The 16,653-nt window shown below is 39.2% G+C and overlaps 1 protein-coding gene across 4 annotated transcripts in view; it reads left to right on the top strand.

The window, feature by feature from the left end:
• ACSBG1 (acyl-CoA synthetase bubblegum family member 1) overlaps nt 1-16,653 on the top strand; it is a 78,544-nt gene that overhangs the window by 46,645 nt on the left and 15,246 nt on the right. For all 4 annotated transcript variants that reach the window (XM_089671453.1, XM_089671454.1, XM_089671455.1 and 1 more), the window contains 6 exons: nt 121-201; nt 1,198-1,347; nt 2,955-3,131; nt 3,696-3,877; nt 9,120-9,353; nt 14,246-14,463. In XM_089671453.1, the coding sequence (XP_089527579.1) occupies nt 121-201; nt 1,198-1,347; nt 2,955-3,131; nt 3,696-3,877; nt 9,120-9,353; nt 14,246-14,463 (1,042 nt within the window). The remainder of the gene's footprint in view (nt 1-120; nt 202-1,197; nt 1,348-2,954; nt 3,132-3,695; nt 3,878-9,119; nt 9,354-14,245; nt 14,464-16,653) is intronic.

Raw genomic sequence — 16,653 nt, 5'->3', positions numbered from 1 at the left:
ACACAAATGCTTTTTACCTTCAAGCATAGAATGCATAGTACTTTAAAAAGTACTTGCAGGTGTCAGAAAAACATATGTTGGTATCACTAATTTGGTAACAAGGATTTATTTTTTTTACAGATATGGGATAAATTACCAGATCTCAAAGCTGTTGTACAGTATAAAGGCTCTTTGCAGGTTAAACACTCAAACCTATACACGGTATGTAGTAATGTAAGCATATCTTGTAAAGTTGCCTTCATGTGTCTGTGTACACTACTATAGTCTAATGTATTACATAAATATACAGTGTCAAAAATATAATGTATGTTTTAATGAATGTCTATTATATAAGTGCTGATGGACACTATATAACAATGGCTTCCAAGCACTGATTGGGAAGCCATATGTGTCTGTCAGCTACCTTTAATGGGCTTTTCAGGAACATCTTGGCCAGTACTCAGTACTACTTTACAGTTTCTGAACATCTGCTTCCTATAAGCATAAAGCCAGAAAATGGTTACCACATTGATACTGATAAGTAAATAAAAATATTGCTGTTAACTAAGTATCTGATTGACAAATTAAAGTGGTTGTAAACCTCAGATATGAAATATGAACAAAGCATATCCCTCTATAGTTTTTACTTGTCTCTAAGTGCTAAGTGTCTGTCTGCTGCCACTTCTTCTGCTAACAGCAGGTGTCACTTCTGACATGTTTTCCTGACACCAAGAGAAAAAGGCTGACAGGGGAGGGACCTCCAGCTGATTGACAGCCTCAGATCTGTCCCTGTGTGCTGTGTGAAGGGGGTTGTGTCCCTTCCCTCCAATCAGCTTTCAGATTTCTCCCCACTGAGCTCTGCAGAGCGTAACATCATCTCTCTGCCCACTTTTTTATGACAGCTCAGACAAACTTTATACATTCTGGACAGTTGTAGAAGAGTGAAGGCTCCAGATAAACAGGTGAAAATTATGTAGGAGGATTTGTTTAATTTCTGTGTATCACCTGAGGCCAGTCACTTCACTGATGTATATGTGAGGGTTTACAACCACTTTAAGTATTGTATACAATGTATTTTAGTGCCATGTGTTTTATACTTTGTTGCTTACCATAGACTAGTGCTTCTTATACTGGCACATGACCAAGTCTGGCCACTTCCATGTAACATAATGACTCTTAGAATATTGTATAATGTTTCTGATGTTGTATCATGATCAGTGGGATGAGTTCCTGGAACTGGGGAAAGATATTAATGAAGAGCATCTGGATGACATCATAAATTCACAGAAGCCCAATCAATGCTGTGTTCTTATCTACACATCAGGAACCACCGGGAACCCAAAAGGAGTAATGCTGAGCCATGATAATGTAGGTGAAAAATAAAACAAACTTTATATATATCGGTATTTATATATTCTTCTATCCAATATACTCTTAGTAGACTCTTATGTATGTAACCAGGTAGAATCCTGTCTATGTAATGGTTTAATACAAACATTTCTCCCATTCCTGGTAGAGGAAGTTGTTAAAATGAAATTCGTCAAGTCATTGAATAAACTGAGAATGTTCATACCAACCTTTGTTTGAAATTTTACTAGTCTATGCTAGGCCATTGTTTCTCAACCTTCTTTCAGTCAGAGCACCCTTTACAATTCTGCATAATCTTGAGGCACCCATTACAAAAAGCAAAAAATTAAACAACAGTTTTACAGAATGCAGCAACATCTGCACATGTGGGACGCCCAAAGTCAGAGGTGAATTATTCTTCCAAAGCAAATACACCTTTGCACACTGGTACTGACTAGTATTCCATTGTTTCTCTTCTCCCTCAGTTTCTCTCTCACTCAGCTAATGTGACACCAATGCTGATGGAGAGGGGCAAGGGAGGAGCAAGCAAGAATGCTGTGCAGGAGCCCATTGTCCTTCTTATCAACTGATGACAACATTATTTTTTTTATGTTGTCGGCTAGAAAGTTGTGATGGTGCTGGTGCACAATGAAAACCTGTGGTTTTTTGTAACTAAACGGCAGGCTTGATCCACCTGTTGGCTTGTATACATTTTGACAAGGCACCCTTAAGATACATGAAGGCACCCTGGTTAAAAAAGGTTGTGCTAAGCTTATGACTGAAGAATGCTGAAGTGTGTACTCAGTAGGGATGAGGTTTCAAGTTCACAGCTCATCTGTGTTCATAATTGCGGTATGGAGAGAAAATAAATTTAACCCTGATGTCATGTAATGATTCCAATTAAGTTATAGATCAGATATTCTAGGGAAGATTATCTGTTTTTATGTAAGTAAGACATTTCTCCCAAATTTTCTTTGCTTTTGAACATTGATTTTAGAATGAATTGACTTCACTGAACAAAAACCACATACACTATTAGAAAGCCATTTGTTCCCAAAACAATTTCCATCCTACGCCTTCAAATTTTCTGATTACTGCAGTCAAAAGTGAATGTTTATTTAATCCCACTCATAATTAGAACATCAAACGAACGTACTTAAATCAAACAAGTTTGAAAAATATTTTACTCGTATACAGTATAGCCAGCTTTTGTCTTTCACATTGAATGGCCACTACTGGGCTGGAAGAAAGCTGAAATAACAGGGTGAATTAATCTGTGTTTTTTGTAACTATTTGGAGTTCATCTTTAAAGTGATTTTCTATTTATGGTGCAGTTTCAACTATAAATATGTGTTAGCTGCTAATTGTGGCTATACATAAAAACCTTTTGCCTGGTCTTGTTACATTTTCCTGGTTAACTGTTGATTGCACTGTGCAGTTCGGTCCTACAAGTTTTATTAAAAATAGTACCATAAAATACTACCAATTTTTTATTTTGTCTTTCATGCTGGCCTTTATTGAATTATCCTTAGCACAAGATCTGGCAGTAATATGATCCAATGATCTGTACTAATGCATTTCACTTGGCATGGTACCCATCTGCTTACAGTTCCATTACTTATTCTCAGATCACCTGGACAGCTGCCCATGCCAGTCGTGCTGGAGATATGCAGCCTGCAGAAGTTCAGCAAGAGTCTATAGTCAGCTACCTTCCTCTCAGTCATATTGCTGCTCAGATTTATGATTTGTGGACCGGCATCAAGTGGGGAGAACATGTCTACTTTGCAAATCCGGATGCCCTCAAAGTAAGTGAGAAAAAATTAAAGTTCTCTTTCATGGGCAAACTGGATCAGAGTACATGCAAACAGGATCAGAGTACAGACATGACCTGGAGCTTTCTAAAATTATACACATAAAAATGTTATGTATATTGTATAACACTATGTCTTTAATCACTGTACATAAATAAAGCCTAATAAACGTAGCTTCCAGGAAAAAAATATTTGCTATCTATTGTGAATGGACAAGAGGGGAGAGGAGGGGTGGGTAAATTAGAGTATCTCTCCTTGTCCATTCACAGAATGACAGGATCTCTTCACTGAGGGAGAGCTGTAGCTCTCATACCTGCAGTACCGAAAGTACAGTGCTGGCTGGACTTTCTGGTATTAATGAAATTAGGATTTTTACCTTCCACAGCAGCAATCTGGACCTAGGATAATTATCATTAGAGGTAATTTCTTGTAGAAAGCACAAGTTTTTTCCCCTGGAGCTCCACTTCAGAAATTTGTATTTTAGCCATTGCATGTCCAAATCTCATTGGATTATCAGGTTTTTTTTTAATAAATATGATGATTTGGTATGAATTCCAGGGAACACTGGTGGATACATTAAAAGAGGCACAGCCTACATCACACATGGGAGTACCAAGAGTATGGGAAAAGATCATGGAACGTATTAAAGAGGTGTCAGCACAAGCAAGTACAGTGAAGAGAAAAATGCTGTCTTGGGCAATGTCAGTGAACCTGGAAAGGAACCTGAGTCCACCAAGGAAGTATGTATTATAGTTCAGCCAATCTCTTTACATACAAATGATTGCTATTTTGAAACAAGTGTATTTTCATAAATCAGCCCTTAATATAATCTGTCTAGTTTGAATTGTCAGAGTTGCGAATACTGAAGTGTAAGAAGACTATGAACAGGGCCACAGACACCAAAAAGAATATCTAAAAAGTTATTATAGGCAGAATCCACTCAATTAAAATGACCCTATTGCCCAGGTTACTTTACTGTTTTAGAACTTTCCTGGTAACAGTCCTCAGAAGGGAATTATATCAACTACAAAATGAAATAATCCACATTATCTGGGGTAACAAATGCCATCAGATAAATACATTCATGTTATATTCCCCAAAAACACATGGTTTGCAGCTTCCTAACTGTCAGGCACTATGGTACAGTTGGGTTATACTATGGTTAAAGGATCTAAACCCTTGTGGGTATCCATTGAGGCTCTCTCCTGCCTTTCTTATGCTATTGGATCCTTAATGCGGGCTCCTAATTGATTACTCTTTAGCTGTCTTGGCAAAGGGCTCGAACACCTCTTTCCTTGCCTCATACCCCTCAATCCCCTGTCTTTTGGATCTGGAATTTACGCCCAGGCTCTTACTGAGTCTATTTCAGTGGTGGATTAATAGGGCCTATTACTAATAGGAGACTTTCTCGATGACAATAAACAATATATGTTGCAATACTATCGCGAGAAGTTGCTAGATGCCCTCCACTGAAACATTTCTCTGAAATCAAATTATGTTGTTTGTCCAAACTAAACTTGGTGATCCTCTGCCACTTACATCCTTTGAATTATGATGTCAGTCTAAAGACGTGACCAAAGGCTGTATATCCACTTAGGACCGTGTATCATATCTGGTGGCAGTGCCGCAAAGTACTCAGATTTTGGATCAGAATCTTTAGGCTCCTAGAAACTGTTATCAGCATTTTTGTCTTCTCCTAGAAGCTGAATAGTGTTATCCTATGTGTCCATACACACTATTTTATTTCAAGCGGAGCAGAAAAATAATTCTTTTTGTAGAGTTTTTGGCAGCATTTTTTGGGCAGAAACACATGCTGAAAGCTCCCAAACACTACTAAAAAGCTCCTAACAGAATTTTTTTAGATGTACTGTAAAACCGCTAATAAAATGCTAACACTCCTAAATTCTACTAAAACGCTACTACAAGCCGGCACAAAAATTTTATTATTAGTGTTTTTCATACAGCTTTTTTGTCTAGCGTTTTTTGAGCTTATAAAAACGCTAGTGTGCATGGAGCCTTAATCTTATCCGTTTGGTAACAAATGTCCATATTTGTTATTTAACTGGATTATGGTTAGTGATAAACTTACCTGCATCCTCCAAAACAGCACCATGAAATTCGATAAGACGTGGGATCCATGGATCAAATATTTGTCAATGGACTAGTGAGTCCTGGAGTGGCCCTCTTTACTTTCTCTGCTGACACTGACAACACTCTCTCTCTTCTTATCTTTACTTGTTGGCTATGTTATGCTCTCAGATATACCCAATAGGCCTACAAGGCTTCTTCCAAGCTCCCCCGCCCCCCCTTTTTTGTTTTATTTTCTTCTCTGAAATGGGTGCCACCTACACCTATTCAGAACCACATTGGGAAGCAATACATCCACCATTTTCACTGACATGGCTCTTATTTTTGTTGAGCATATACATCCACCTGAAACTCCCATGCAAAGGGGAATGTGTGCCTGGTGAAACGTGATCAAGCATTTTTTAGTAGCTATATTGGTCTACGTTTTATATGATTATTCTTGACACTTGTTCTCCACTATATTTGTTGCCGATGACTTATGTTTCTTTTTTTCTTTGTATCTGAGAGAATTTGTTTGAATTTGAATTGCTATTCGCTGGCTAATTAAAAACTTAACAGTAAAAGACTGAAATCTCATAAGTTATTATAGATGATTATGTATAGTATGTATATATTATGTATGTATATAGTATGCATATATAGTATATGGCTATAAAGGCTAGTAGTGTTTGAAGACAGGACACTAGAGACAAACATGAGCATGTAAGATTAAATGGATACGCTCAAGGCTTGCCAGCACACCTCCCTCCTCTATACAAAAGAATTACTTTCAGTAATAATCATAAAATAAAATTGATAATCTTAATGGCCTCCAGTAAAAAAGCAGGCAGTGCAGTGGTCAGGAGAATTTAATGTGCACTTTCATAGTTGCTCTTGCTAGAATTATGTAATGTACAGAAAAGCAGTCAGGAGTATATCATGTACAGCACAGGTTAGAGTATGCAGCCATTATGAATATATCCTGTAGAGCACAGTATACAGAGTGTAGTGGTCAAGAGCAAGTACTGTACAGTACAAAGTGAATTGTTCAGGAGAATGTAATGCACCGCTGGTGCTGATATTAGGAAGAAAGAAGCCTTCTTCTTCACAGCACAGCAGCTTCTCACTCATGTTCTCCAGCTCTGGGCTGAGGAATCTGAGATGGAGATATTTTACAGAGATGGCCAGTGAGATCTTCAGATCTTGCCTTCACAAACTGGCCATCTCTGTAAAAGTGAATAACAGAAGGGTGTGTCCAGTGATGAGAAGGGAAGAATATGTTTTCCGCCCCTCACCTCAGCTTCATAAATCAGCACAGAGATCAGCTGTGATCATCAGGACCTCGGCTTTTCTCTCTTTCATAAACGGACACCTTATTGCAAGAGAGGATTTTGCTCGCTTTGGAAACCGCAGCTTGGCATTGCATGCCATTATTAAGCTTGTGATCTACCAGAGCCCCCAGATCCTTCTCCACCATTGATTCCCCCAGTTGTACCCCCCCCCCACAGTATGTATGATGCATGCATATTCTTAGCCCCCAAGTGCATCACCTTACATTTATCAACATTAAACCTCATTTGCCACATAGTTGTCCAATTAACCGCTTCCCGGTCACCCTATAGCAGAAATATTGCTACAAAATCATGTGTATATATACGTGATTTCACATTTCAGGGTAGGGGGTGTGCATGAGCCACGCACGCCCTACCCGTGCCGCAGCTGTCAATCACCGGGTCCCGGCCAGTGATTACCCGCCGGCGCCCAGTGATTACCGAGCATCTTTGACAGGGAGGACTGTTTTGTTTAGTAACAGTTCTCCTCCCTGTTGGCTCGGACACACTGCTTTGGATGGCTGTGCCCAGTGCCATTAGTACAGTGTCAGGGCTTTTTTCAGCACTGAACTCTGTATTGGTGTCACTGGGGATGTCAGTGACACCAAGTCAGTTCCCCCCAGTGTCAGAATGCCCCGCAGTCCCACTATAAGTTGCTGATCACCACCATTACTAGTAGAAAAAAAAAATTCCAGTATCTATACTGCCATTTGTAGACGCTATAACTGTCACGTAAACCAATTAATTTACAGGTATTGGGATTTTTTTTTTAGCAAAGGCATGTAACAGAATACATTGTGGCCTAAATTTATGACGAAATTTGATTTTTTTTATTCTTTTTACTGGACATGTTTAATAGCAAAAAGTCAAAAATATTGTTTTTTTCTCAAAATTGGCGGACTTTTTTTTATAGCGCAAAAAATTAAAAATGCACAGGCGATCAAACACCACCAAAAGAAAGCTCAATTTGTGGGGAAAAAAGGTTGTCAATATCATTTGGGTGTAGCATTGCATCACAGCAGAATTGTCAGTTAAAGTAACGCAGTACCGTAACGCAAAAAATGTCCTGATCGGGAAGGAGGATAAATCCTCAGGAGGGCAAGTGGTTAAACAGTGTATTGAGATTAGCTTGTAAATTGGAGGCATCCTCTAAGGACGTTATTCTATTGCTTAGCTTGGTGTCATTTGCAAAGACTGAAATGTTACTTTTAATCACAGACCCTATATAATTTATATATATATATTAACCGTGGCCCGCGGGTGCCCGATTTGATCCTCGAGGGATCAATCATCCTATTTAGGCCATTGATGTCCACATCACATTTAACCCCTTGATTGCCAGAAACACACGCATACACAAGAAACCTCTATTGCTAGTATAATGTCCGAACAGATCAATATCTTTGATCAGATCAGCACTATACCAGCATTCACATTAGTATAGCGTCCCCAAAAACGCAGCATTAGCGGGATCAGCCCTGGCAGTAGGTCACTGTCACTTGATATATTGCACACAAAACCACGGTGTTTGCCAAATAAAAAAATAAAAAGCGCACTTACTGGGATTTTTTTTTTACCAAAGACATGTAGCAGAATACATTTTGGCCTAAATTTATGGCAAACTTTGAGTTTACTATATGTTTCTTATAGCCGATAGTAAAAAAATATATATATATTTTTTTCAAAATTTTCGGTCTTTTTTTGTTTGTCTTAATGACCAGACCCTTTTTTGTTATTCGGGGCTGCACTATTTCAACTGGTAATTGCGTGGTCATGCAATTCTGTACCCAAACTAAATCCTCAGGATGGCAAGTGGTTAAAAAGTAAGGGTCCCAAAACTGAACCTTGGGGTACACCATTAATGACCCTAGACCAGTGGTTCTCAACCTGTGGGTCGCGACCCCTTTGGGGTTTGAATGACCCTTTCACAGGGGTCCTCTAAGACCATCAGAAAACACATATTTCCAATGTGTAAAGAGAAGCTACTGTGTAGAAAGCAGCTGCTGTGTTGAAAGCAGCTACTCTGTTAAAAGCAGCTACTGTGTTGAAAGCAGCAGTATTGGAGGTAAAACGACACTCATGAATTATAATTACTGGGTAAATAATTTTATGGTTGGGGGTCACCACAACATGAGGAACTGTATTAAAGGGTCACGGCATTAGGAAGGTTGAGAACCACTGTCCTAGACTATTCAGAGTATGAATCATTCATCACTACTCCCTGAATGCAGTCTTTTAGCCAGTTTTCTATCCATTTAAAAACTGATTTTTCTAAACCCGTAGACTTTACCTTACACTTAGATAGCTGCACCAGATTTTGCACTTTCCAGTTTTAGTAAATAAACCCCTATGAGTGCTGTGGCGCTCTGGGTACATGAGCATTTTTTCGGCACTCTTGGGCACACTCAGAGCACATTCAAAATAAATAGGCTGCCTTAAGGCAACAAGCCTTAACTCACAAGTAAGTGTGAATGGGCCCTATGTACTTAAATTGCCTTGTTCCTTATAATTTGACAAATCAATGTAGTTTTCATTATAATGTAGCTAGAACATTTTAATCAGTTGGGTTGTCATGTGTTCTTAGTGGTGAACTGAAGCTGTTTCTCCCAGCTGTGGCTGATTACCTGGTCCTCTCCAAAATTCGCAAGATGCTGGGATTTTCTCACTGCCAGAAACACTTCTCAGGTGCTGCTCCTATCTCCAAGGGAACCCTGGAATTCTTCCTTGGCCTTAATATCACACTTTATGAAGCCTATGGAATGAGTGAGACATCAGGACCGCATGTCATGTCCAGCCCTTATACTCATCGCTTCCAGTGGTAAGAATACCTCCTAAAACTGTTCTTCGCAGTCTTCTATTAAATGTTCTTTATTTTTCACAAGCAGATTTTCAGTCCCAGCTCTTAAACCAGGAAGACATAAAACAGCTGGATTTCATCAAGATATACAGTATAATAAATCTATAGAAAAAAATTTTGTTTTACATTATAAGTGTACTCTAGGAATATATAAGACACCAATTATTGCAGCTCTGTATTCATTAAACTATAAATTAAATGTATTTTTCTAAATAAAAGCAAATATCAATTTTACTTCAGCCTCTTGGAGTGCACTGTACAGCAGAGCTCAGACCAGGAGCCATCGACACAAGGAGCCAGTCAGTTGTGCTGCAGTACACATGAGCTAACAAGGAACATGCTGACAGGAGGAGAGAGCAGAGTGACAGAAAAATTAGCTCATCGGTGTACAGCTTCTTCTTTCACTGCCCAATCACAGGCTGGGAAGAGACACGCATATAAATTAAATCCAATATATGGTGGCTCCTAATTCAATGTGTTGGTTCCCAAAAGTGAAAAATGTATATAAAACAATAACAATCTTTAGCAGCCCCTTTAAGTTTAAACACACCAATAAACAATGTGACTATGTAATGATAGGCGCTAAATCGGCATAAACCTTAAAAACATATATATGAAACAGTAATAAAAATGCTAAAATCCATTATAGTGCATATCCCAACACCACATTGTGATAAGGGTCCTTAAAAGGATGCCAGATGATGATAATCTCCCAAATTATTCTCCACTTGTGCTCATACGGAATATACATTCACTAAAGGACGTTGACCCATTTATTACAAGAAGGTCAATCAGCGCTTTTGTTTCCCAGAGTTGTTATACTCATGAAGGAGATCTCCAGATTTCCTCCATACAGTTGTGTCTTTCAGATACACTCAATAAACAAATGGGGGACATCCAATAAAAATGTGCAGCATTAATTTGTGTGTAAATAGAGCATAAAAGTTGTAACATTTAAAACTTCATTTTAAGGTTTACGTGTAAGTCTTTCATAATGTGCTAGTATGCGATGTATACTACCACATTATGGCATTACCTTGCAGGGGTACCAGACTTTTTTTTCATGAATTTACTACACCTTTAAAGCTTGGTAAGCGACTCATCCCCAAACTACTGATAATTCTACTATGCAAAATGCCTGAGAATCACTCCGCATTCAAGTCTGAATCCTACTGTGGAGGAGATTACAGAAAGGGTTTTTTTTCAACATATAACTGAAATAGTGCCTTTTTATTATCTGCTTGCTCAGCTTCAACCCCATATTAGTGATTTAAGTTTCCAAGTGTAGGTGAGCCAAAGTCTGATCATGGCCCCCTGTTCTTCCATATTGCTGCCATCCTTAGAGGTATACTGCTGTAGTCTTCTCTAGATATTCCCCACAGATATGGTGTTAGATATCCTTTGTATGAACTACTTCTTTTTTTTTTCTGCTAATTCCTGTATATTAAACATAGGTCTATTGGAATACCATGACAAAGAAGCAGGAAAGTGACACAGCAGATTACACTACTGCATTACAAATATATATACAGTTGTGTTCAAAATAATAGCAGTCAGACATCACTAACCTGATCAATCACTGTTTTTGGTAGAAATGATATTTCTACATGGCAAATAATATACTAGCAGGTGTAGTAGAGTAATAGAAATCCAACAGACCCAACAGTCATGACATGCGTGCTGCTGATTCTGTGTAATTGAATCACTAATTGAAAGGGGCATGTTCAAAATAATAGCAGTGTGGAGTCCTATTAGTGAGGTCATTCATTCTTTGAAAAACCGGTGGCAATTATTGCCCTTATTTAAGGAAGGAAGGCAGCAAATGTTGTACATGCTGGTTACAGTGCATTTCTCTCTGAAATTCTGAGGAAAATGGGTCGTTCCAGACATTGTTCAGAAGAACATCGTACCTTGATTAAAAAGTTGATTGGAGAGGGGAAAACTCATGAAGAGCACATTGACTGGCCTAAAGAGAAATGGCGCAACGTTTTGTGGACTGATGAAAGTAAGATTGTTCTTTTTGGGTCTAGTGGCCGGAGACAGTTTGTCAGACGACCCTCAAACACTGAATTCAAGCCACAGTACACTGTGAAGACAATGAAGCATGGTTGCGCAAGCATCATGATATGGGGATGTTTCTCATACTACAGTGTTGGGCATATTTATCGCATACCAGGGATCATGGATCAGTTTGAATACATCAGAATACTTGAAGAGGTCATGTTGCCTTATGCTGAAGAGGAAATGCCCTTGAAATGGGTGTTCCAACAAGAGAACGACCCCAAACACACCAGTAAAAGTGCAACATCTTGGTTCCAGACCAACAAGATTGACGTTATAGAGTGGCCAGCCCAATCCCCGGATCTTAATCCAATAGAAAACTTGTGGGGTGACATCAAAAATGCAGTTTCTGAGGCAAAACCAAGAAATAGAGAAGAACTGTGGAATGTAATCCAATCATCCTGAGCTGGAATACCTGTTCACAGGTGCCAGAAGTTGGTTGACTCCATGCAACACAGATGTACAGCAGTTCTCAGAAACAGTGCTTATACAACTAAATATTAATTAAGTGATTCAAAGGAAAGCAAAATCTGCAAACATTAGTGAATGTTTGAGTTTGCAAAGAAGAATACAAACACTGCTATTTTTTTGAACAGTCTAATATTCACTTTTCTTCAATTTTTTTAGAGGAACAACACAAATTTGATATATTTTTCTTCATGTTTTGATTTAGAATAGAATGTGTAGTGTTCCCAATGCATTTGTGTGTATGGAAATAAAAGCTATTAGAAGGATTTTGAGCTTTATTCACTTTTTTCAACACACTGCTATTATTTTGAACACAACTGTGTATGTGTATATATATATATATATATATATATATATATATATGCATACACATACATATATATACTGTGTGTGTATGTATATATATATATATATATATATATATATATATATATATATCATGGCTTCATCTCTAGGTCCATCGGAGCATGTTGCAAAAGTTTCTGTCTGGATATTCTCTACTTACTGATTCTTCTTATAATTTATAAGGATCCATTAGAATAAATTGATTGTGCTAAAATATCATCTTGGTTTATGTTTTATAATGGAATGCAAAAGATATTGCACTGTAAGCTCTTGGAGCTTTGCTTGATTTATTATTGATTTTAAAGTGCTGTGGAATATACCAATGCTAAATGCATAAAATGAATATATGAAAAACTTTTTCTAAAGCTTAATTGCTTAAGTGGAATTTATTTAGAAAGTGGTTGTTGGTTTCTTCTACCAACCTTTTACAATTTTTCAGCAAAATCTTTTTAGTCACTTCTAAAATAAGAAAAAATGCCTAATTTTCCCAAATACAGGGAATGAAACCCATACCTACAGAGAAAATCTTGCACTTTGAATGGCTGAAAAACCAATATAGTTACTGTGCAGTTGTCTGCAGATCAAGAGCTAACTAGTTCTACCAGCCAATGCCTGGCTTACAAGAAAAATGTTTGTGTTTTAGGAACTTTTTTTCCTTGGTGAGTGTCAGTAAACGCCTATTTAAAAATTTTGTAAAAATCTATCAAAGTATTTATTCTTAAAGGCTAAGTTCACCTTTTGAAGAAAAAAATAATAAATTAACATTTATATTCTAAGAAGCCTGTAAAGCATTGCACCCACGATCAGCAGATTGCGGGTGCAATGTCAGACTCCTGCAGACTTCCAAGACAGCTGTCTGCCTGATACGGACAGGCAGTTGAGAGCAGGAAGATCAATGCATGAGAGCGCTCATCAGCGCCCTCGCAGTTCATTGAGAATTACAAGCTGTCAGCCACAATGGCTGACAGTACTTGTAGTGCACGGGTGTCAAACTAGCAGCCCTCCAGCTGTTGCCAAACTACAAGTCCCACGAGTCATTGCAAGATTGACAGTTACAAGCATGACTCCCAAAAGTAGAGGCATGATAGGACTTGTAGTTTTGCAACAGCTGGAGGGTCACCAGTTTGATACCCCTGTTGTAGTGCATTCATTCATAGGAAATTGTGGATGAATGACGTGTCCATGTGGGTGGAGCCCCGTACAGCTGTACTGTTTTCAAATTGTGACAGCAAGTGTGGGGAGGAGATCCCCTGCCTGCTGTCACAACAAGGGGGGCATCAGAGGGAAAGGGTTAATGCTGAACATGTTACACCCAAAATATGGCTGTAACACATTACATGTTCAGAAAGGTTAATTTAGCCTTTAACTCAAAGTGCTCTCATCCTTCTAATCTCCAAATTCCTTTCTTTTGTTTTTGCTATGGTGATCCTACTCCCTGTTAGAGGGTGTCTAAATCCATTCTCCATATCCTTACTGTATGTAGAAATGTAGCCATCCTCATAGATTGGGGATCGTGGCATGTGTAGTGTGCACAGAATAATGCACATGACTGCAACCAACATGCGCTGGTCATAATGGAAATGACGGGGAAAAGGGAGCAGACAAAACAGTAAGAAACAATTTCGTGAAAAATAGATTATAGGGCAATTAGGTAGTTGATGTGTATGGATTATTTATGGAGAATAAGGATCACTTGTTTCACTTTATTGATCATTACCAGCGTGCCGTTTTATAGGTACTGCTCACATGTGTAATGAGAAGATACCTACAGTATATGACAGACACAGCTGGAACCCACAATATTACATACCAGCTGTAACACTGTAATATTCTTCTTTTTTTTTTTTAGTTCATGTTACTATGGAAAACAAATTCTTTTATTGGCATGAATGGATGCTTATGTCAGCAGATAGCTAACTTGTTACCCCCTTCTATACAATGCATGCACTGAACATCTAACAATGAAGTCCTTTTCACAGCTGTGGCAAGGCTGTGCCCGGATGTCAAATGAAAATAGTTAACAAAGACTCCGATGGAAATGGAGAAATCTGCTTTTGGGGCCGGACAGTCTTCATGGGATATCTAAACATGGAGGAAAAGACTAAAGAGGTTTTTGATGAGGATGGCTGGTTACATTCTGGAGACATTGGCAAAATGGACACTGATGACTTTCTGCAGGTGACAGGCAGAATCAAAGGTATTTTTTTCAAAATGTCTTTACTGATTTACAATTAAATGTGTATACTTTCTCTAGAAAGATGAGGCAGTCACTGGCTAGGTGTGGCCCTCCAAGGGTTCAAAAAGGTGTCGTGGCTTGGTAGTAATGTTTAATCTAATTCCTACACCCCCTTTTTAGTTAGATCACTTCTCCATTTACTAATTTTACTTTCATTTAACCACAGACATGTGATAACAATCTGTAATAAAGGGAACAAATCTGACTTTGGAAGATCCTATGCTTAGTGGCCAAACTGGTAATTGTACCCCATCCGTATTATGACCTACAGCACCCTGTATTTGGAGACAGAAGCTGCTACCATCCATATTCTAATCTGAGGCACTGTGGTCATTGGCATCTGTTGAAGAGCTTGATTAAAATGACAAAATTATGGTTCTTTGCTGTGCAAACTTTTGAAAAGAAATCCAATACAGAGGTATGAAGTGAAGGATTCAAATACATGCTCACACACTAGCATCTTCTCATCTGTATAGATACCTTGCAGCAAATCCGGGAGTAAAGCAAGGGCAAATTGAAGCAACTCAGAAGCACCTATGAACATGCGATTTTACTTGCTTAAAGTCTGATGCCTGCGTATATGTGCTATAATGCTGCAGAGGGTTGCTCTGCCCCAGAACTAGCACTACTCTTTGATGTTGGTTACAGTGATATTAAACCCAAAAGCAAACATTTAATATATGGCAGATTACCATTTAATCTGGGGATCTGGTCAGTAAGTCTTTTGTTTTTCAACAGAACAAACTCTCCTGAAAATGTATCAGAGTGTTGAGACACACCATTTACCACTGGCAGGGGTGCTTACAATGATTAGCTTTTATTTATTCATGTACAACCTTTATCCCAAAAGGAAAAACAGCTGTTGCTGTAACTGCAATGTGAGCTGGAGTTTGGCTTCAGTACATCAAAATCTGCTTGTCCATTCCCTGCCCCCCGACTGACAATGTTGCTGTTCAAGGGTGTCCCTGTTGCTCCATCATCCAGACTGGGGACAGGAGGTTTGTTACTGGCCAGATCACCAGGTGAAAACAGAAGGGAAAAGGCCTAAAACAAGAAAACGAATGCAGCCACCATAAGGATTAGTAAACTTACATTTTTGGTTTTGAGATTAATACTGCTAACTGCCTCCCGCCTGCCATATAAGGTAATGACGGGTACAAGGTGGTTCTCTCGTTCTGGGAGGATGTCCTCCCACTCTAACCACACGTGCGCATCCCCCTGGTGAGCGCAGTGCGGCGATCGGTGGTGTGCTGTGTCCCTGGGACACAGCAGATCACCGATCAATGGAAAGAGCCAAAGATGTCGGCCCTGTCATGTCATGTGATCAGCTGAGGAGAGCCGAGGGGACAGGTACACTGATCATCAGGGCATGATCAGTGATGATTAGCGTGCCCTGATGATCAGTGTAGCCCCAGCAGTGCCACTTGTAAGTGCCCATCAATGCCACCTACCAGTGCCCATCAATACCACCTGCCAGTGCCCATCAGTGCCACATATCAGTGCCCATCTGAGCTGCCTTTCAGTGCCACCTATCAATGCCAGTCAGTGCCATCTATCAGTGCTGCCCATCAGTGCCACCTATTAGTGCCAGTCAGTGCCGCCTCTCAGTACGCATCAGTGTCGCCTATCAGTGCCAGTCAGTGCCGCCTATCAATGCCATATATGAGTGCTGCCTTTCAGTGCCCACCAGTGATGCCTGTCAATGCTCATCAGTGCCACCTACCAGTGCCTCCTCATCAGTGCCCATCAGCGCACATCTGTGAAGGAGAAAATCACTTATTTACAAAATTTTATAACAAACTAAGAAAAAAAACTTTTTAAGTTGTTTTTGGTTTGTTTAACAAGAATTAAAAACCCAGAGGTGATTAAATACCACCAGAATAAAGCTCTGTCACAAACAAATGATAAAAGTTTCATATGGGTACAGTGTTGCATGACCGCGCAATTGTCATTCAAAGTGTGACAGCGCTGAAAGCTGAAAACTGGCCTGGGCAGGAAGGGGGTATAAGTCCCCTGTAGTCAAGTGGTTAATGGGGACTATGCCAGGGAATTGCCCACACAAGTTCCAGAATACAAACAAATCCAGCATACGGATCTCCCAGTACATTTCTATCTGACCTTCATTCCCCAGATAAGGGTGGCAGTTTGGTT

This window comes from Staurois parvus, unplaced genomic scaffold (genome assembly GCF_062004578.1).
Source record: "Staurois parvus isolate SC_StPar_1 unplaced genomic scaffold, SC_StPar_1.0 ptg000105l, whole genome shotgun sequence".
NCBI lineage: Eukaryota > Metazoa > Chordata > Amphibia > Anura > Ranidae > Staurois > Staurois parvus.
This window is presented reverse-complemented; position numbering and strand designations above follow the sequence as displayed.